The 21,657-nt window shown below is 37.4% G+C and overlaps 2 protein-coding genes across 2 annotated transcripts in view; one reads left to right on the forward strand and one right to left on the reverse strand.

Moving 5' to 3' along the window:
• Positions 1 to 19,553, reverse strand: LOC121375414 (ribonuclease H2 subunit B-like). The gene is made up of 11 exons (XM_041502857.1): positions 19,367 to 19,553; positions 14,666 to 14,737; positions 14,109 to 14,213; positions 10,995 to 11,068; positions 9,534 to 9,648; positions 9,020 to 9,084; positions 7,649 to 7,751; positions 6,515 to 6,596; positions 4,862 to 4,919; positions 1,582 to 1,650; positions 1 to 845 (listed from the first exon to the last, which is right to left on the reverse strand). Exons 1-11 carry the CDS (start codon positions 19,452 to 19,454, stop codon positions 747 to 749), a joined length of 930 nt encoding a protein of 309 aa, XP_041358791.1. The 5' UTR covers positions 19,455 to 19,553; the 3' UTR covers positions 1 to 746.
• LOC121375405 (ribonuclease P protein subunit p38-like) overlaps positions 19,457 to 21,657 on the forward strand; it is a 15,764-nt gene continuing 13,563 nt past the window's right edge. The window contains exon 1 of the mRNA XM_041502843.1: positions 19,457 to 19,695. Within this exon, the coding sequence (XP_041358777.1) occupies positions 19,589 to 19,695 (107 nt within the window). The 5' untranslated portion in view covers positions 19,457 to 19,588. The remainder of the gene's footprint in view (positions 19,696 to 21,657) is intronic.

Consider the following 21,657-nt stretch of genomic DNA (forward strand, 5'->3'; position numbering starts at 1 on the left):
AAGAATGTAATATTTTTATTTCACTGGAAAATACAACCTGCAAAATGTCGTTTTTTGGCAATTAGGGTACATTACGTATTTGACCCTGTGTATATTTAAGGCAATGTGGGAATCATATTTCATTGAAATGTATTTGTGAATGTATGAAAAAGACCCGTATCAAAACATAACAGTAAAGATGACAAGGCCATTAACTCTAAAATAACAAAAATGAAAGACAGAATTATCTCTCTTGATTAAATAACCATGTAGCAAAATAAAAAGAGTACATTTTGGCAATTACCAAATTAGTTTGTTGTTTTCCACTAGACTTATACTGATGCTAGTCCGATACATCTTGCATCAAACAGTTTTCTTTTATATTGGTTGTTAGTTTACAATTTGCACCACAATAAATTTCACCATCACTTTAAATTGGATCACTAATCAAACATCGCATCAGATTTACTTCTTAAGTGTTCATACATGTTATTTATGTCTTAGTACAGTCTTTATGGAAGCGCACATTTCTATACATTTAATTTGGCCTTTTCCAAAAATCGTTGAGTGGGGTTCTGTAGTAAAATGGGGTTAGGAAGTCAATGTTACATCATAACTACACTACCAATTAATTTTTTAATTAGCAGGCCTATGAGTTACATAAGAAAACAAAAGATCCATCAAAAATAACATCTAATTTAGATGTCTCTACCCCAATCCCCACTTATTTTCATCTGGAAATGCCCGTACAAGAAATACTACATATTTCAAGTTTTGGCTTTAGGCGAAAAGAAACTTGAGAGAGATTTCATCCCTGATTTATCGACCTTTTTCAATTTCTTCTGTGCTTGGGTCATCTTCGCATCCTGAAAACAAACAAAATGAAAAAAACAAAGAAAGAATTACAATACATACAAATTTAACATCAGGGTCATATGTAACTACTTTATAAAATCAAGTTACGGTGTAGTCATTCTCAGCACTCAAATCACTGTAATCTATAGGAATAAAATATGATATTATCAACTTTATCTGCGAGTTGCAGGCTTTAGAAAGTGAAATGAAGCCTCATTTCAAATGATGGTTGGTCAGTGAATATGTGATTATGCCTATGGTTATTATTATATTCTCTAGTTGCTGGTATTTTTCGATATGTTTCACACATCTGGCAGGGGACGATATTCAAAAATTTTAATCTAAATAACCATTGTCCGGTTAAGTGATGTTTTGGGAGCATAATTGGTGAGTTAATGCATATTAACACATTTAAACCATGGTTCTCTACTACAGTAACATTCAAAATGTATATTTGATGAATTTTTTAATAAGATAGTATTTTTCTTTTTAACTACTGCAACAAGAGTTCCAAAATATGTGTAAAAAGAGTTTGTAACTTTTAATTTTAGAATGTAACATTCACCAAAGAGCCGTTTTTGGTGGTACAGTGATTTTAAACTTGAACAGAACGATGATGCACATTAAATAGTGTTCCCTTATCTGGAGTACAAAAGCATGTACGAAACTCCCACAATGAGAAAATAAATGACAATTGTTGTTTATTTTGAAATGTTACGAATAATAGGAATTGTTTTTACAGAATACCTTTGACGATTTCTTTGCCATTCCTGATTGGCTGTAATCTTCAGTGGGAGCAATTTCGACCTTCATTCTCTGAGGAAGAACAAAAATAATAATTGATTATTTAGTAAAAAGATTACAACTGAAGTCAGTGTGACCTGCTAAAATTTCAAATATAATTTATATTGATTATCCAACTGAGTTAGGTGAGCAGTGCTCACTAGAATATTATAATAGTTTCTGGCACGAGCCCTTTTGTAGATGGTTTTTCTGACACAAGTCTCAAGAAAATCAGTCATTAGAGCAAGCTTACTTCCCTTCTACTTCTATAGTTCTTGTTTTTAGAGAAGACTGACCTCGGTGGTGTCGTGGTTAAGCCATCGGACATAAGGCTTGTAGATATGGGGTTCGCAGCCCGGTACCGGCTCCCACCCAGAGTGAGTTTTAACGACTCAATGGGTAGGTGTAAGACCTTCTCTCTCACCAACCACTAACTCACTGTCCTGGACAGACAGCCCAGATAGCTGAGGTGTGTGCCCAGGAGAGTGTGCTTGAACCTTAATTGGATATAAGCAAGAAAATGAAATGAAATGAAATAAAATGAGAAAATACTCAACTTGCTACTCTGTAATACCATTTATCTTGCACAAGCGAATTGATCAATTCATGAGTGCAAAATACACAGAGTTTGGTATTCTATTCATTACCCATTATCAATTTTCATCATATTATGAAAGATTTTCATGATACAATTATTGAAAACAAATCTGCAAGTTGAGAAAAAGAGATAGCGTTGTATCATAGCTGTGATGAAGGTATTGCTGATGACATAAGTTAGTTGTTGACATGACTGCCACCATGGAAACTGGAGAACACTTGGAGTGTTTTCTCTTTTATGGATACATTACCTGTCCTCAAAACAAGTGCACCCCCCCCCCCCCCCCACCACGCTAATGGTCTGGTCCAAACATCCCAACAGCCAATGGGATGGCCTAAATTCTTCTACTGCATACTCCCTCTAGTTCCGGTTACGTGACTGTAACTTCCTTCTTTTTCTCTTCACTATCAGGTCCTAATTATCTGCTGTCAACGCCTACAGTAAAGCACTGATTATGACGTCAAAACATATCTAGGGGAAGAAATGTTGTCAGGCCTCCCAGCCACTTGTACATATTAAAATATAGGAAATATAGGAATTTGCATATCAAAATATTAGAGTCTTATAGGAATTTTGAGGTCAAATACAGGAGTTTTATAGGAAAATTGGGACCGATTATCATGATTATAGGCATTTTACACAGATTTTTAAAGACATTTACATTACTAATGGTATGTTCTTACCTTGCATATGTACACAAGATACCGTCTACTATCTCAACAAACAGGGTTGAAAATTAGCAGTCGCCCGGTTGTCCGTAGCGACCTTTATTGGCTATGGGCGACTATGGATTTCACAAAGGTAGTCCATTGGGTGACAGTTGATTTTAGAATCTGGTGAATATGGTACCAGGTGAAAAATTAACGCACTGAAACTGAACTGAATGTGACAAAAGACACCGCTATTGTGCTGGCGCGAACTACAGATCTGGTAACAGACAACATTATAGAACATGTTCTATATTTCGACAACACCAGACTTACCAGACTCGGCCTCAGCTTCTGAGATTTTGGTCCGAGGCATTATGTTTTTGGGGGGTGTTTTTTTTTAAGTTGTCGGATTAATAGACTGGATACGCCATAATTATTTAGTAGACCTACTTTTTGACATTATTCAATGTATTAATTGTATTTAATTAGCTATTTAATTATTATTCTAGGACAGAAATAAAATTTTAACATGTACTTTTAACTCACACTAACAATGAAATGTTCCATTACTACATAGATTATTTCAAAAGTCAATTAACTGGCATGTAGGCGTAAAGATAAAATTCATATAAAAACATATTAATTTATTGAATTGTAAACCCATATCATCTGAAATAATGTTTTTGGGGATAAAATATTCAGTGTAAATAAAAACAATATATATTTATAAAACGGCATAGGATAAATCCAACGTAATCTGAACGACAAAAACCGTAATACGAAAATCAGGGCCGTATCTCTGCACAATGCAGAGTCGATTGGGTATTTGGCAAAATAGAGGATGATTCAATGACTCTTTATCTAGTGCCTCATCTTTAGGGGGACAGCCACTCTCAAGGAGATCCTTTACTGGAGAGTTCTCCATATTGAACCACCTCTCACAGGTGCACAAATAAGACTGTCATTCCCATACTAATATACTATAACACACGCAGTTCTACCTTTAGTCTCTTTGTATTGCATTATCGATTACTTCAGAGACTATGCAAGTGAAGCTGCATACCTTGGCTGTTCTAGCATTTTTTTTCTATCCCTGTATTAAGAATTATATTTAATCTGTATCATTTAATGGTAACTTTTAAAGTAATTATTATTTATACTGGACTATTTATTTTTCTCTCTTTAAATGTGATTTGGGTTGGTATGGGTTTAAAACTTAATAATATGTTTCTACTATGAATTTTAACTTTATTTGTTATGAAGTTACATGCCAATTCATCGGTTCCCTGGACGCAAACGGACTACATGGTTATTATTCAACAAAGAACATTCTAGTTAAATTGGAGGGCTAGTTGAATTTGACATGGGCCAGTAAGATTTTTCTTCAACTGGCCCTGCTGGCGACCATGGTTTTCATGTTAATTTTCAACCCTGAACAAATATATACCAAGGCTTGCCAGCAGTCCATGCCGATATCCATGATAATTTGAAAGTTGGTGCACATTCAAAGCATCTTCTGAATTTCTGACAGGCTGTCTGCCTTTCACTGCGAATATAACTCAGTAACATATTTTATTCATCGGCATTTTGGCAAAGCAATTGAGTCAAATATAGGAAATATAGGAAATGAATCTCAATATAGGAGTTTTATAGGATCCTATAACAAATAGAGGAAATATAGGAAATGAATCTCAATATAGGAGTTTTATAGGATCCTATAACAAATATAGGAAATGAATCTCAATATAGGAGTTTTATAGGATCCTATAACAAATAGAGGAAATATAGGAAATGAATCTCAATATAGGAGTTTTATAGGATCCTATAACAAATAGAGGAAATATAGGAAATGAATCTCAATATAGGAGTTTTATAGGATCCTATAACAAATATAGGAAATATAGGAGGTCTGGGAGGCCTGTGTTGTTTTTTCTTTCCCTAGGAAAAGATAATTTTTCTTTCCCCACTTCTACGGGTAATAATTAATATTTCTCACCTTAGCCGGAGGTTCTTCAACAGATTTCGTGTCCGGTTCCGGTACAGCTGCCGAAATTCTAAAACACACAAGGAAACAAAAGGAAATGTAATTTTTAAAATATACTCTTCAAAAAAAGTAGGGAAACTCTAATAAGAATTTTTTTACAATGGCTAAAATTGTAAGGTATATTAGCTGTGGGTAATGGTTATATGATAATAGTGAATTAATTGGGCAAACATTACAACCGGTAGTTCAGTATTACAGTAGGTTTTATGACCACCCAAAGATCTTGAAGGACGATTGAGGTCAGAAGTGAAATTTGAAAGTTGACGGGTTTTTTATAAGTAAATTGCAAATTCAAACAATAAAAATTACTAAAAACAAAACAATAACAACTGTATGATCAACAGAATGAAAAAGATTGACAGAAATAATGTTCCATAGTGATTAATCGACCTTCCTGGAAATTGTCAAAATCGAGAATGACACTCCACGCACGTGTACGGGGCAACTGCATGATGCATGTGCAAACTATGGAATGTGTTCAGTCTAATAGTTGATATTAACATTAATATTTCAGGTTCCCCTACTTTTTTTGAAGAGTATAATTAAAACTATGTTAGGTGCTGCAGAATATACTCTACAAAATAAAACAACTCTAAAATTTAAACCTATGCCTGCACTGATGTGTAGTTGGTTTGGGATCAATCCCTGTCGGTGGGCACATTGGGCTATTTCTTGTTCCAGCCAGTGCACCACAACTGGTATATCAAAGGCCGTGGTATGTGCTAGCCTGTCTGTGGGATGGTGTATACCTGGTATAAAAGATCCCTTACTACTAACGGAAAAATATAGCAGGTTTCCTCTCAAGAATATATGTCAAAATTACCATTTGTTTGACTTCCAATAGCGGATAATTAATAAATCTTCTTTTTTTCACACAGCTTCCTTAGCCCCAGCTGCTGATAAAGCAGGTCTATCCTATGGCACGAGCTAACAACTACTGACAAGAGACAAAGTAAATGGTTTGATGTGCCAGATTCAACTAGTAATCATTTTTGAAATGAGTCCAAAAAAATTATAAAGTTAGTTTGCTTTGTTTAATGACACCAATAGAGCACATTGATTTATTAATCATCAGCTACTGGATGTCAAACATTTGGTATTTTGACAGTAGAATTAGAGAGGAAACCTGCTACATTTTCCATTAGTAGCAAGGGATCTTTTATATGCACCATCCCACAGACAGGATAGCACATACCACAGCCTTTGATAACCAGTCGTACTAAAACAAGTATCTTGAGACAGACAAAAAGACAAGAAAGATATATGTGATAAAAGCATATTAAAACATCTATATTATTTAATTAAATCACTGTTAACTCCACAACTCACAAGAAATTAAAACAAAAATAAAAATAAATGTCAGCTGAATGACGCACTACTAAAATGGTAGTTCTCAATATGGTAAAGAAAATATTGTCAATGATGAACTGGGGTAATATATATAACTTTTTCATAGAGCTCTGAAAAAGTTTGTTTTGTTTAACGACAGCACTAGAGCACATTTATTTATTAATCATCAGCTATTGGATGTCAAACATTTGGTAATTTTGACACATAATCTCAGAGAGCTATGAAGATTTATTTTTAATAAAAAGTACATCTTACCCTAAATGTTCACGAAGACTTTCTGATATGTCAGAGCTGAGATATTCAGACACGATGCCCCAAGAATATCTCACATACTCATCTGGAAAATAATATAATCACTGTAAATGATATACAAATAGCCTCATTTTAACAAGGTTACCATTTACCCACAACTAAAAAAAATAGTAATAGTGTGTCTCTAATGCCAGTGTCCTCCCCACCTTCCAGCCCTAAAAACTAAACATCCACCCTCCCAGTGAATATTTCTGGCTTACCAACCTTGATCACAATTTTATTAGCTTAAAAAACGGCCATTACACATCCTCAATTGCTGACAGGTTTTACAAACCTGAGCCCTGTTCCACGAAGCGATCTTAGCACCTTAAGTTTAACGACACCACTAGAGCACATTGATTTATTAATCTTCGGCTATTGGATGTCAAACACAGTTTTGACATAGAGTGTTAGAGAGAAAACCTTCTACATTTTTTCATTAGTAGCAAGGAAGCCTTCATATGCACCATCCCACAGACAGGACAGCACATACCACAGCCTTTGATATACCTGTCGTCATGCACTGGCTAGAACGATAAGTGCATAAGGAAGTTATACACTTAAGGTGATCTTAGTGCTAAGATCGCTGCGTGGAACAGGGCCCTGGTTATGATACTAATCGGCAAATGAAAATAGTGTTGGGAATTGATTGGAATTTTATCATCGATCATCGGTTATAATCGGCTGGCACCAACTGACCTACTTTCGATTACATGATCAGTTAGAATTATATTAACATAAGAAGGATTTGAATACCCACTGCCGTGTTCACCGGGATCTGGATCCTACAAATGGTACATTTCACCTTTAACAGCTATTTAATATAACTTTTTATTTATGTAGACATGAAAATAAACACTAACCCCAACATATTTAAATCAATTCTAGCATCTACATTAGGGGTACAATTACAGTTAACATTTTCCTACACAATCGATTATGAGTTTTAATAATCGATCATCAAATCGGAAGAGCCAAACTGATCAATTTCTGATTATAATCGATCATTGGAACATCACCAGTTAAAAAAAATCATGTACAGCATTCCAATGAAGTTGGATAAAATGTAATCGTCGTGAGAACAAATGATGACATTACCTCGACTGATGGACTCTGATTTGTTACTTTTAATAAATATTGAGCTCGTTGCACTGGTCAAGTTCATCTTATTTTCTATGATAGCATCAGTCAGGGCTTCCACCTGCAAAAGAAAATGAGAAACTGATAAAGCTGCTCTCTAGTTTTCCCCATGCCAAGCCAAATATAAACATAATTACAGATTTATTAAAACCACATAGGTTATGCCTACCGAATAGTAGTAAGGTATTTAGTTTTTTATTTCCCAGACAGGACAGCACAAACCACACCATTTGGTATACCAGTTGGAAGGAGAAAAAAGATTAACTGTATTCATAAAAGATTCATTCACATGACCGGAACAGGAAGCAGAGGACTCATGGGAAGATTTTGAAGCCACCTCATTGGCTGTTGGGATGTTCGGACCAGACTACTATCAATAGGGAAATATGCCATTGTTTCAAAAAAAGTTTGTTTTGTTTAACGATACCAACAGAGCACATTGATTAAACAATCATCAGTTATTGGATGTTAAACACTTGGTAATTCTGACACGTAGTCATCAGAGGAAACCCGCTACATTTTTCCTAATGCAGCAAGGGATCTTTTATATGCACTTTCCCACAGACAGAAAAGCATATACCACAGCTTTTGACCAGTTGTGGTGCACTGGTTGGAACGAGAAAAAACTCAATTAGTTGAATGGATCCACCGAGGTGGTTCGATCCTGCGACGCAAGCATCTCAAGCGAGCACTCAACCCACTAGGCTAAATCCCACCCTCAAAATAGTATGAACAATTACATCTAATTTTTCAGCAACAATCAGTTGTGAATTTTTGGAATCGACCATCACTTAGGTCACCCCAGCCACTGTAGAGTAAAGTTCAAGTTTGTTTTGTTCAACGGCACCACTAGAGTACATTGATTTATTAATCATCGGCTATTAAAAAAAAGGAAGGAAATGTTTTATTTAACGACGCACTCAACACATTTTATTTACGGTTATATGGCGTCGAACATATAGTTAGGGACCACACAGATATTGAAGGAGGAAACCCGCAGTCGCCACTTTATGGGCTACTCTTTTTTGATTAGCAGCAGGGGATCTCTTATATGCACCATCCCATAGATAGGATAGCACAGGCCTTTGACGTACCAGTCGTGGTGCACCGGCTGGAGCGAAAAATCGGCTATTATTTGGTAATTCTGATATAATCTTAGAGAGGAAACCTGCCACATTTTCCCATCAGTAGCAAAGGATCTTTTATATGCACCATCCCACAGACAGAACCCACAAACTACCAACTGTTGGAATAGGAAATCTTTGTCGCAGGTGTATTAAATTTTATATTCAGTATTGTTTATTTTGAACGGTATGAATAATAAATTACCTTCAGCCGTAACCATGACAACGTCTTGTCCTTGCTGTATCTGTATGCCTGGATGTCATCGTGACCTGTAGTTAACAACAACAATATTTCAATTAGAATTAGTCATGTCTTACAAAGCATTTCTTGATTCTTACAAAATAATGAAATATTTGTTTAATCACACCCCACGACTAGAGGTTAAAAGTTAAAGTTTCTTTTGTTTAACAACACCACTAGAGCACATTGATTTATTAATCATCAGCTATTGGATGTCAAACATTTAGTAATTCTGATGTATAGTCAGAGAGGAAACCTGCTACATTTTTCTATTAGCAGCATAGGATCTTTTATATGCACTTTCCCACAGACAGGATATCACATACCACGGCTTTTGACCAGTTGTGGTGCACTGGTTGGAATGAGAAAAAAAAATGTTGAATGGATCCACTGATGTGGTTTGATCCTGCGATGCAAGCACCTCAAGCGATCACTCAACCGACTGAGCTAAATCCCAATCCCATAGAGACTGCGTTACCTTTGACATCTGTAATCTGGTGCAGTTCGTCCAATCCAGAACAAGAATGAAGCCTGATGCATTCTGGGTAATCAGCATCTACCACAATCTGGTCTAATGTCATAAACTTGGCTGTCTGGAAATAAGCAAATAAAGAGATTATGGAAATCACCATTCTAGCAATGCTGGAAATTGGTTGGAATATCATGGGTTATAATCAGTTTGAACCAAATTACCATCTTTTAATCAAGGATTGTCTATTAATTCTTTTATGTTCATCGAGGTATGAGCAAAAACAAATCATCCGCAAACTGTGTGAATCGGTGAAGCCGTTCTCACATAAGTTTGCGGATGATTTTTTTTTTCATACCCAATGAACGTAAAAGAAATAACAGACAATACTTTTAATTAAATTAAAATCATACTTGCTAATAATAACACTAAAACTTCATACTTAATTTTGAATTATATTTGGTCCATAAACAATAATGCTCAATAAGATAACTTGCCCATATAAAATGACGTCATCAGATATGATGTTCCATGACGACGTAATTTTTGCGTTTGCTGAGAAATGAACAAACTCCTGTTACTATGTCTGGACCAAAGGGATGACGTTATATTGTAATGAGTGCATCAGAAATTTAATTATTTAATATGCAATCAGTTAAACAGAAAAAAACCAACTAGGAAGGATTAGAATTTTTAGTGCTAAGCAAACCGCACAAATTTTGCTAATTACCTTTCACCTATTCAATATGATGTTATTCAGTAAAACCCCAAAGCCACAGCAGCTTTCACATGTGTTTACCAATGTTATAGATGAGAATGCCCCATCCCCCAAAATCCTGAGAATTACAGTGGCTTTTCTAGGAAATTGTCTAAAGGATATAAAGTTTAGCAGGTTATAAATAATAATGTACGGCAGTCAAGTCTCCTAAGGAATACAGGGACCTGCTCCTCCGGAAAATGTTGGAAATATATTGGCCTGAAAGACGATTTCCTGGCATCTGATTAAAAAATATTAATCATTTTCTAATTATTCCAAGTTTAAAATCCAGATTGCTGTGTTGGTATGAAACCCGTACTGCTGGGGTGAAACATACCAAATTTTAACAAAACCTGGAACAAAATCGGGCAGTGCAGAAATCCGGAATTCTGGATAAATCTGGATTCTCATCTATGCAATCTAGACTGTAGTACTAATTAACATTAGTTAACATTTCCAGGACAATTGATTATGTAGTGTATTTTATATAATCTATGGTCACACTGATAAACTCAACTGATCCATTTCTAATTATAACTTTCATTTGGATCATAGAAATTAACAAACTGGGTGGACCCGGTCTTTGATTGAAGTCCCCCCCCACACCCCACCCCACCCCATGCCCAATAACTGGCATAATAAATCAGCGTGCTCTAGTGGTAACCTGAATGGCTAAATAAAACAAACTACTTCATTAGCTTACATAACTTTACCTGTGCTGCTTTCACAAAGTACGGAAGAACAAGAAATAACGAATCAACAGGAGTTGTAATGATCATTCCACCATCTGCAAAACAAATTAAAGAGAGAAAAGTACCATGATGCTATATTTTGTAATATCTTTAAATGGCCAACAGAAAGTCAGAAATAGTATAAACTATACTCTTCAAAAAAAGAAACGCAAAAGGGTACAAATGGGTTATAACTCCGATTTTATGTTTCCTACCGGTTCATGCTTTGTGAATATAAGGTCATTGTATGTCCCAAACACATTCCCACGGTTACATTCGATAAAACGCAGCTACTGTACAATAAAGTTCCAAAATGTGAATATTCGCAAAAACGCAGCCACGTGCAAACCATGTCACCACTGCACGTGCGTTGTCTGCACGTGCAACATGAACACCGACAGTATAAAAGTGCAGGGTGTTCGCTTGCCTGGCCTCTGTATCTGGCCGACAGTTGACAATCCAGGACATGCCACGTCTCAGTGAACCGCAGAGAAACAATGCCATCGGCCGACTAGACGCAGGCGAATCCAGAACGGCCGTTGCCAGGGCATTCCATGTGTCCCCAAGCACCATCTCCAGACTGTGGGACCGTTACCAGCAACATGGATCAACACGTGACCTCCCTAGATCCGGTCGACCACGGGTCACTACCCCCGGGCAGGACCGCTACATCCGGGTACGCCACCTTCGGGAACGATTGACTACTGCCACCTCCACAGCCGCAGCAATACCAGGTTTGCACAGGATATCCGACCAGACCGTACGGAACCGCCTACGTGAGGTAGGAATTCGTGCCAGACGTCCAGTTCGAGGTGTCATCTTAACACCACAACACCGTCGACTCCGACTGCAGTGGTGCCAGATTCATCGACAATGGCCTCAACTGCGATGGAGACAGGTGTGGTTCAGTGACGAGTCCCGATTTCTGCTCCGACGTCATGATGGAAGATGTCGCGTGTATAGGCGTCGTGGTGAACGTTATGCGGCAAACTGCGTGCAGGAAGTGGACAGATTCGGCGGGGGTAGTGTCATGGTGTGGGCAGCCATCTCACACACTGGCAGAACTGACCTGGTCCACGTGCAGGGCAACCTGAATGCACAGGGCTACATTGACCAGATCCTCCGGCCACACATCGTTCCAGTTATGGCCAACGCCAACGCAGTGTTCCAACATGACAACGCCAGGCCTCACACAGCACGTCTCACAACGGCTTTCCTACAGAACAACAACATTAATGTCCTTCCTTGGCCATCGATATCACCGGATTTGAACCCAATTGAGCATCTATGGGACGAGTTGGACCGACGCCTCCGACAGCCACAGCCCCAGACCCTGCCCGAGCTGGCAGCAGCCTTGCAGGCCGAGTGGGCCACCATCCTCCGGGACGTCATCCGTACTCTGGTTGCTTCAATGGGCAGGCGGTGCCAGGCAGTTGTCAACACACGCGGAGGCCATACCCGGTATTGACTCCAGATGACCTTGACCTTGGTGGTGTGTCCTATCACTTACTCACAATGGACTAGAGTGAATTGTGAACAATCCTGCAACATTTGGTAATTATCGGACTCACCATTCAATAATTAAATCAATTCTCCAAATGTTACGACAATGTGGTTTTGCGTTTCTTCTTTTGAAGAGTATATAAACAGCTTTCGGCACAATTTGCTAGCTCTCTATCTTTCAGCTGAATCCCTCTAAAATGTAGGGAGCTATATGTAGCAAATTGTAGTGTTTTCCCTAGAAATTTGGCAAGGCATGGTAGACAAAACACTTTGGGGGCAAGTTTGACCATTTTCAGGGCATATTTTTTGCATTAAAGACAAAAACAATAATTGAAATAAACATAAATGTAATTAATGTTCTTGCTTTAATAAATGAATGGCAAAATATATAACAGAGATATTTTTATTAATTAATAATAATTTTTGTTAGTGTTTTATCAAGGCAATTTTAGAATTAATTATTGAAAAAGGCTTTTTTAATCTCAGTGCAGCATGGCACTGATTAAGGCAAGATGGTGCTAGACTAGTGAGGCATGGTGCTGCACCATGCTCAAACAAATGAGGGAAAACACTATCATTGTGACGACAGTGATTTATATTTAAACTTTTCCCATTTTGAGATTTTCATATAGTTTAGAGCCTCCATGAGTCCAAAATATGGACTCAAGTACTCAAGAGTCAAACTCGACCCAGACACGAGTACTCGATACTTACACTAGATTGATTATAATGAGACTAAGGAATAAAGTGAAACAGAATTATACATCTTAATTTCAGTGCTAAACACTGATGCCAAATCATGCCATTGTATTGCATTCCAAACATTCGACTTTTGTTTTCCCTTCATATCTCATATAATAGCTCTATACTGTAACCGGCGGTAAGCATATGGCAAAATGATGTTTAAAAAATATTATTAAATGAGAGTGCTCTTCCTTGCATGGGTACTTGAGTCCTGTGAATGGACTCGAGTCTTGCTAGACTCGATCTGTTCCCGAGTACTCTTGTGGAGACCCTAATACAGTTGTTCAACAATAGTAGATTTGATCTCACCCGTTATGTAGCTTACATTTTAACACAAGATTAATGTTTTGAAGAGAATCTGATTCCTGTAATATTTCAGTAAATGCCAAATATTTGGCAAAAGAATTCAATAAAAACTTGTAAGATCAATCAACAAAAAGACTTGTAAACATTGACATGTAATTCAACATCCACTGCCCAGGCAACATCTATTAAAAAATAGCATTTCCATATCCACATATTTATTAGGCCAAAGAAAATAAGTTTCTGGTCTCTGGTCAGGGTGCATGTCAATTTTTACCCATGTGTGTCAACATTTAATTAATTTTTTCCCTGCGGTATGATGTCGACTTTTACCAGACTTTTCTTGCTATGACGTAAACCCGCATTTGGAGCCAAAATGACACCGCACATGAACTAGGACATACATTCTGATTTCAATTTAAATATGCACCTTATTCTGGTATCAACTATACCCACCGTTTCTGTGCAATCCAAGCTTTAAAAAAAAAAAAAAAAAAATTGTGAATTAGTTGTTTAGTGATGCATGTATTGTAAAGCTGGATATACCTTGTATAATTTGGTCATCCACGGCCCAGGACCGAAATTCCTCTTTAAACTTGATCAGTTCATACACCTTATTTCCTTTGGCAAACATGAACAATGCTCTTTCATCTAGGAAAATACATTTAAAAAATCATCAAAAAGAAAGAATGTATAGATTTAAAATAAATGTTCACCAATAATTCTCTACGTACATGTAATGGTGTCCCAGTCAGCGATCAACCATGTTGCTTCACACACTAGTGAAGCAGCAATCACCCACAACTCTCATGAGTCACAACTCCCATGAGTCACAAAACCTACGAGTCACAAAACCTACAAGTCACAACACCCATGAGTTACAACTCCCATGAGTCACAACACCTATGAGTCACAACACCCACGAGTTACAACTGCTACGAGTCACAACTGCTACGAGTCACAACTCCCATGAGTCACACCACCTACGAGTCAACTGCTACGAGTCACAACTCCCATGAGTCACAACACCTACGAGTCACAACACCTACGAGTCACAACTCCAACTAGTCACAACTGCTACATTCACAACTGCTACGAGTTACCTGTTTTGGGATGTCTTAAGGGGCACACCACCGGTTTGATGTCATCGTTTTGGTCTTCTTCCGTCACAGATTCTACAAAATCAACAAATCATTCAGAAATGTTCGCCACAGTTTAAAACATGTATCTAGATGTCTGCAATATACAGGCTCAAATCTGACGGCAATAGCTCCAATATGAATTGTGCTTTACCAAAGGCAGGTTTCTGCCAATGGGTAAATATTATTGGTGTTGGTCAAGAGGGTAATGTTTGCTTTTTAAATTGTTTGTTGCAAACGTTAAGTACTGGATTAAAATTGCCATAAGTGAGCATTTTGTCATATCAAATGCATTTTAAGCCCTGAATATAACAAACTGCTTTAAAATGTCCATCTGTTAAAAAACCTGTATTAATGACACGAGGGCTCAACAAATGTTAATTTTAGTTTTTAAAGGCCTCTAAAAGTTGCACAATTTCTTTCTCTTGTTGTTTGTGAGAGTATACTTTTGCTTAAACAGGGGTCGAAATTGGCTGAAATTTGGTCCAGCAAGCTACAAATTCTGCTGTAACAAATCAGAACCTGCCAGATCAAAACATTATCATAACTTATAAATAACTACCAGTTCAACGGGGCGTCAAGATCTCCCGGCCCACGATCATGTTGGGCGGCAAAAAAACAGTAGGGATGGCAATATTTCAACCACTGCATAACCCATTTTCTTCTCTGTTTTTGTTTAACGACACCACTAGAGCACATTGATTTGTTAATCATCAGCTGTTGGCAGGGTTGAAAATTAGCAGTCGTCCGGTCGCCCATGGTGACCTTTATTCGCTAAGGGCGACTAAATATTTTTAGAAAGGTAGTCCGTTGGGCGACCATTGATTTTAGTGTCTGGCGAGTATGGTACTAGTTAAAAAAGAAACACACCGATACTGAATCGAATGTGACAAAAGACACCATGTCTATTTTGGCGCGAACTATAGATCTGGCAGCAGAAGACATAGAACATATATTTTGACAGCGCCAACGTAATGAATAAAGATAAAATTCATATAAAAATGTATTAATTTATTAAGTTTTAAACCCATACCGTCTCAAATAACATTTTATTGGGGGTTAAAGTGCAGTGTAAATTAAAACAAAAGTTCTTCACAAATTACCATCAAACTGCACAGCTTACCTCTTTTTTGTGATACAAGTTTCAAGGCAATTGATAGAACATCTAAGGTAATCTGAATGACACAACCATAATACAATGTCATGTTCAGGGTCGTATGCACAAGCATAGTCGAATATTTGGCAAAATAGTGGATGATTCCATGGATCTCTATCTTGGAGAACAGCCAATCCCTAGGAAATTATTTACTGGGAATTTCACACATCTTGAATCACCACAAAATTTAGTCCATCTCTCTTGCATCACCACAAAGAGGACTGCCACTCCCAAACTAGTTTACTAAAGTACCGTACGCACAGTTCTACCATAGGTCTGTTTGTACTGCATTATCTTTTACCCATTGTTAAAAAATGAGATTTAATATGTTTAATTTAATGGTACTTTGTAAAGAAAGATGTTTGTTTATACTGGATTTCTTTTTCAATTTTTTTTTTTTTTTTTGAGTTAGTGTGGGTTTAAAACTTAATGACATGTTTTTATATGAAGTTTTACTTTATTCCTTATGAAGTTAAACATCAATTAATTGGTTTTCTTTCACGCAAACGGTTATTATTTAACACACAAGAAACCACTTTAGTTTTAATTTTAGCTGTGCAGTTAAATTCCAATGTGATAATTGGATGGCTAGTTGAATTTGAAAAAGGCCAGTAAGATTTTTCTTCAACTGGCCCTGCTGGCGACCTTGGTTTTCAAGTTAATTTTCAACTCTGCTATTGGATGTCAAACATTTGGTCATTTTGACAGTCATAGGGAGGAAATCCACTACATCTTTTCATTAGTAGCAAGGGATCTTTTATATGCACCATCCCACAGACAGGATAGCACATACCACAGCCTTTGATATACCAGTCATGGTGCACTGGCTGGAATGAGAAATAGTCCAATGGGCCCACCGACGGGGCGGTCCATCTAGGATCAATTCCAGTCAGTGGGCTCATTGGGCTACTTCTCGTTCCAGCCAGTGCACCATGACTGGTATATCAAAGGCTGTGGTATGTGCTATCCTGTCTGTGGGATGGTGCATATAAAAGATCCCTTGTTACTAATGAAAAAATGTAGCGGGTTTCCTCCTTTCTTAGACTATATTGTCAAAATTACCAAATGTTTGACATCCAATAGCCGATGATTAATAAATCAATGTGCTCTAGTGGTGTCGTTAAACAAAACAAACTTTTTTTTTTAAAAACCACACATGTACCCAATGCCTGTTTCACCTGTGTTTACGTGAATGTAAACGTTTTTTGTCCAGCAGCCATGTTTTTGTCAAATATGGTGCCATATAGGATCATGCAGTTCTGTGCAATAAATTTTGAACTGCATAACTTTGACTAGCATGCCAGTGCTAGTGTAGAGATAGTTCTCAATTTGATTCTCTTTAGTTTCTCTGACTGTATGTCTTATATTAATGGGACAGTCGTGTTAAACAGTCTTAGCGATGAGCAAAATCAAGGTGAGCTGCAGATCACTCTTGAAATGGTGACAGGCTAACAGAGCGATAGGATGATTAATCGCGGTTCACAAAAATCGTGGTTCACGTCCAAAGGTTTGATACACCGCTTTCCAATTTGTTTATTGCGGTTGGTAAAGTATTTTGGCCAATCTTTTACACTTGCATGGGCGACAGTACAGTGACCTAATAGGTCCCTAGTGTTTTCCCTAGCTTGTTTTAGCACGGTGCAGCACCATGCCTCAATAGTCTAGCACCATCTTGCCTTAATCAGCACCATGCTGGCCCTAGATTAAACAAGCCTTTGTATCTACTTTAGTGATTTCCCTAGAAATTAAGCAAGGCATGGTAGACCAAACACTTTTGGGGCATTTTCACCATTTTTGGGGCACTTGTTTTTCATTAAAGTTTTATATTATTATAAATTACATTTTTACACATGACCATTAAAAATTAAAGTGTCTTGCTCTTAAAACAGCTCAATAGCTGGCAAACCTGTACTACTTGTGGAAAGTATTGTGAATAAATTGAACCATGGACCAAATACTGAAAATCTAATCGACAAAAAGAACCCCAAAAAACAATTAAATCTTCCCAAACCTATGCCCGGCAAGCAATCGGATGAAGTTTGAAATAAAATGTATTAAAATATTTACTGCAAGGTAATCAATTTGCCACTCTCTAGAAACTGTTGATGAGTGTTGAGTGCATTGGGAATAATCACTTACCTTTCCTAACTACAATGGTTAAATGTTGGTTTTCCTAATTATTTTTTAAAAAAACACACAGAGTATGCATTTTGCATCATTCAGCAAAAAAAAAGAAAAAAAAAGAAGAAATGTTTCTCTACCTATAGGCCTGGAAGATATCCTCAAATTCAGTGTGTGTGGAATAGATATATTTGGGCAAAATAAGCTTGCCTGAAACCTTTTTAAAATTAATTTCATCATACTACCCACATTATAAGTTGTAATCCATTAAAAAGGGGGGTGGGATGTAGCCCAGTGGTAAAGCGCTCGCTCGATGCATTGTTGGTCTGGGATCGATTGCCATCGGTGGGCCCATTGGGCTATTTCTCGTCCCAGCCAGTGCACCACGACTGGTATATCAAAGGATGTGGTATGTACTACCCTGTCTGTTGGATGGTGCATATAAAAGATCCCTTGCTGCTAATCGAAAAGAGTAGCCCAAGAATATCTGTGTGGTCCTTAACCATATGTCTGACACCATATAACCGCAAATAAAATGTGCAGGGCTTGTAGAATTCTATAAAAATCCACTAGCCATGGGATCAGTGATTTACAAAATGTACTACTAGCCATGATTAAAAATTCACTAGCCCTACTTTAAATAATTACAATTTTACTAATAGTAATAATCAGATACATGTATGTCACCTAAAGAGGAAGCTTAAAAATCCTTAGATTGGGGTGGAAGAGGGGTCAGGATATTCATATTTACAAAATATGTAAATGCTGCATTTGACAAGGGTTTTTTTTTTTTTCCACTAGCCGTTGGGCTAGTTATAGTAATTATTTACTAGCCCAATACTGAATATTACTAGCCATGGGAGTGGGGCTACCATAATCTAGAAGTCCTAATGTGTTAAGTGCGTTGTTAAATAAAAACATTTCCTTCCATGTAAAAAATATGTAGTGTTTTGTTTGCAACCATTTAGCATAATTGGCATAATGCTATATTTGTACTATGAAAAAAATTGTTATCCAGATTCTGGCATTTCTGTTGAAATTTTTTTAATTCGGACAAAAATCAGCCCGTCACCCCACAAAAATGGCAGCCTGCCTCATAAGATTGAAGCACCTCAGTGGATCTATTCTCTGACTGGGTGTTCCCGCTATCCCACAACTTGTACATCAAAGACCATGGTTTGTGCTGTCCTGTCTGTGGGAAAGTGCATATATAAGATCACTTGCTGACAATGAAAAAAATACCAAGAAGGAGATTTCCTCTAAGACTTTGTGTCAAAAATTTACAAATATTTGACATCCAAAAAGTGAAAGTGCCAGTGGGGAATTTAGTGGAGTAGGCTTAATCCCATTGATTCATTAAAAAAACACCTGGCTAATATTTTCCTTACCATCTACCAAAAATACCCATTGAGAAGGTGATGAGAGTGAAGACTTCGGAGAACAACCGTTTTGTTTTGACGAGCGACGTGACTGCATATTATTATGTTTACAAAACGAAAGCAATTTGGCTTGGCGGCAATTCTTAATCCTCTGTTGTTACGGCCATTACTGGCGTAACGTCCTGGCAAACATTCTCACAGCATTCACAGTTATCGAGACTCAGAACAAACATGGCTGCGCCCACGTTGAGTGAAAAAGAAGCACGTCGAAGTTTACGTGAGAAGTCAAAAGTTCAAAAGTCTAAAGCTCATCTCATTAATCCATATTCACACACATGGTATCCGTCATTTATTAACTAGTATTCCGTCTATGTATTTCATAGACCTCTTTGTATGTTTCATAACACTTAAGTTTTATAAATTAAATTCCAAGGAAGGGGCGGGACGTAGCCCAGGGCGGTTACTAGTCATTTCGTACCATAGTTGGGGACCAGACAACTCGGCCCAGACAACTCTGGGCCGAGTTATTAGACTGATAGACGGGGCATGCTGTGACACATTATATGCAAAAAAATTTTAAGAATGACAATTGTGCATATCTCATAGTGTCGGATGGGTTTCTATAAGTATTGTACTATAGAAATAACACAAAAGACATCATTTACCAAAATCCCACATTTATTACATTAAATACATACGCACATATGTATGCAAAAAGCCCAACAGAACACATATTCATAAATAGTTATAATAACGAAATAAAACACCAATCACCAAAAGAACATAAAAATAAAACGTCCAGCAAAAGATAAAAGTCAGTGCGCAAGAGGGGCGTAGAGCTTTCTACAGGCCGACAGGAGTCTAGAAGTGGACACGTCACCATCTTTGTAGCGTCCCCACAGTTCGAAAATTTTTTCCCTGTAGATTCATGAAGGAAGGCCATCCTCTATCGCCGTCGCATTTTTCCTCACCGAGACGAATCGGTATGTTAGAGGAACCAGCCTGGCTTCGTTTCGGGACGTTTAGGTTAAGGTGGGACTAATTCAATACTAACAAAAACACATTCTTTTATTTCAGTGAGAATACTTTAATTTAAAAAACAACACTTGTCCAACAATAGACTAGATTGTCCCTGTGCCGAGTTGTCTCTGGACTCCGGGCCAAGTTGTCTCGCGGTGGGCCGGGTTGTTTCAGAACTCTGGGCCGAGCTGTCTCGACGTGGGCCAAGTTGTTTGGGCTGAGTTGTCTGGCATTCCCATAGTTTATGGTCATTTCGTACCATAGTCGTTTCGTACCATAATGCTTTGGTCATTTTGTACCACAGTCATTTCGTACCATAGCCATTTCGTACCTACTTTTTACGGGATGCAGTCGATTCGTCCACTGGACAATTCGTCCACTGGACAATTCGTCCACTATAAATTCGTCCACTGAGGAACTCGAGACGATTCGTCCACTACAAAAAAAATCAGTTCCGGACGATTCGTCCACTGGGTTTTTATTTCCCCAGTACATTTCGTCCACAGACTAAATAATGTGTACTACATGTACGTGGGGGCTAAATAAATTATTAGATATATTTTACCCCATATTTTTTTTGCTGTGTCATAAATTTACAAAGGTGAAAATAAATTATATTGCATTAGATTACGCTTGGTAGATGTTTTTGTAACAATGCTCTGCAGACATAATGCTTTGGCGTTTCTATTTATTCGGTTATTGTTTGTTTCTATAATGTACACCTTTCACGCTACATGTCGTAGGATGTTTTTAGTACAATATGCCCAGTAAAGATAATCTTTAGCCCTTCCCTTTCAACTTGTTTGGTTTCTGTTTGCTTTACCAATTAAGTGTACAGGTGTCCTCTATTGTGATATTGTGAAGTAATTAGCTTAAGCTTGTTTCACCAAGTTGGATCCAGTAACGTCTAAACAACATTTAATTAAATTGGAACTGAAGACAACAAGTTTTTATTTTATTTCGAGGTTATTAGGCATATGGGGATAACATGTGACGAGGGAGGGTACAGTGGATAGAATTTACGCCATTGAAGGAGAAAACATGACATGGTAATAAAGTCTTCCGACGCGGAGGCTTGCATTACCTATTTACCACATCGTGACGTGAGATAATGTACGAGCAAGTGGACGAATCATCCACATGATAATGAATACAAACAGTTAATAAAAACTGGATATTAATGTTGAATTCTAACTCTATTTTACTTATTTGGTTATAGTATACCACAAAATAATGTTAAGAAATGATTACAATGTCAAAGAAATAACTATTAATATGTT

The sequence above is a fragment of the Gigantopelta aegis genome, chromosome 1, assembly GCF_016097555.1.
Source record: "Gigantopelta aegis isolate Gae_Host chromosome 1, Gae_host_genome, whole genome shotgun sequence".
NCBI lineage: Eukaryota > Metazoa > Mollusca > Gastropoda > Neomphalida > Peltospiridae > Gigantopelta > Gigantopelta aegis.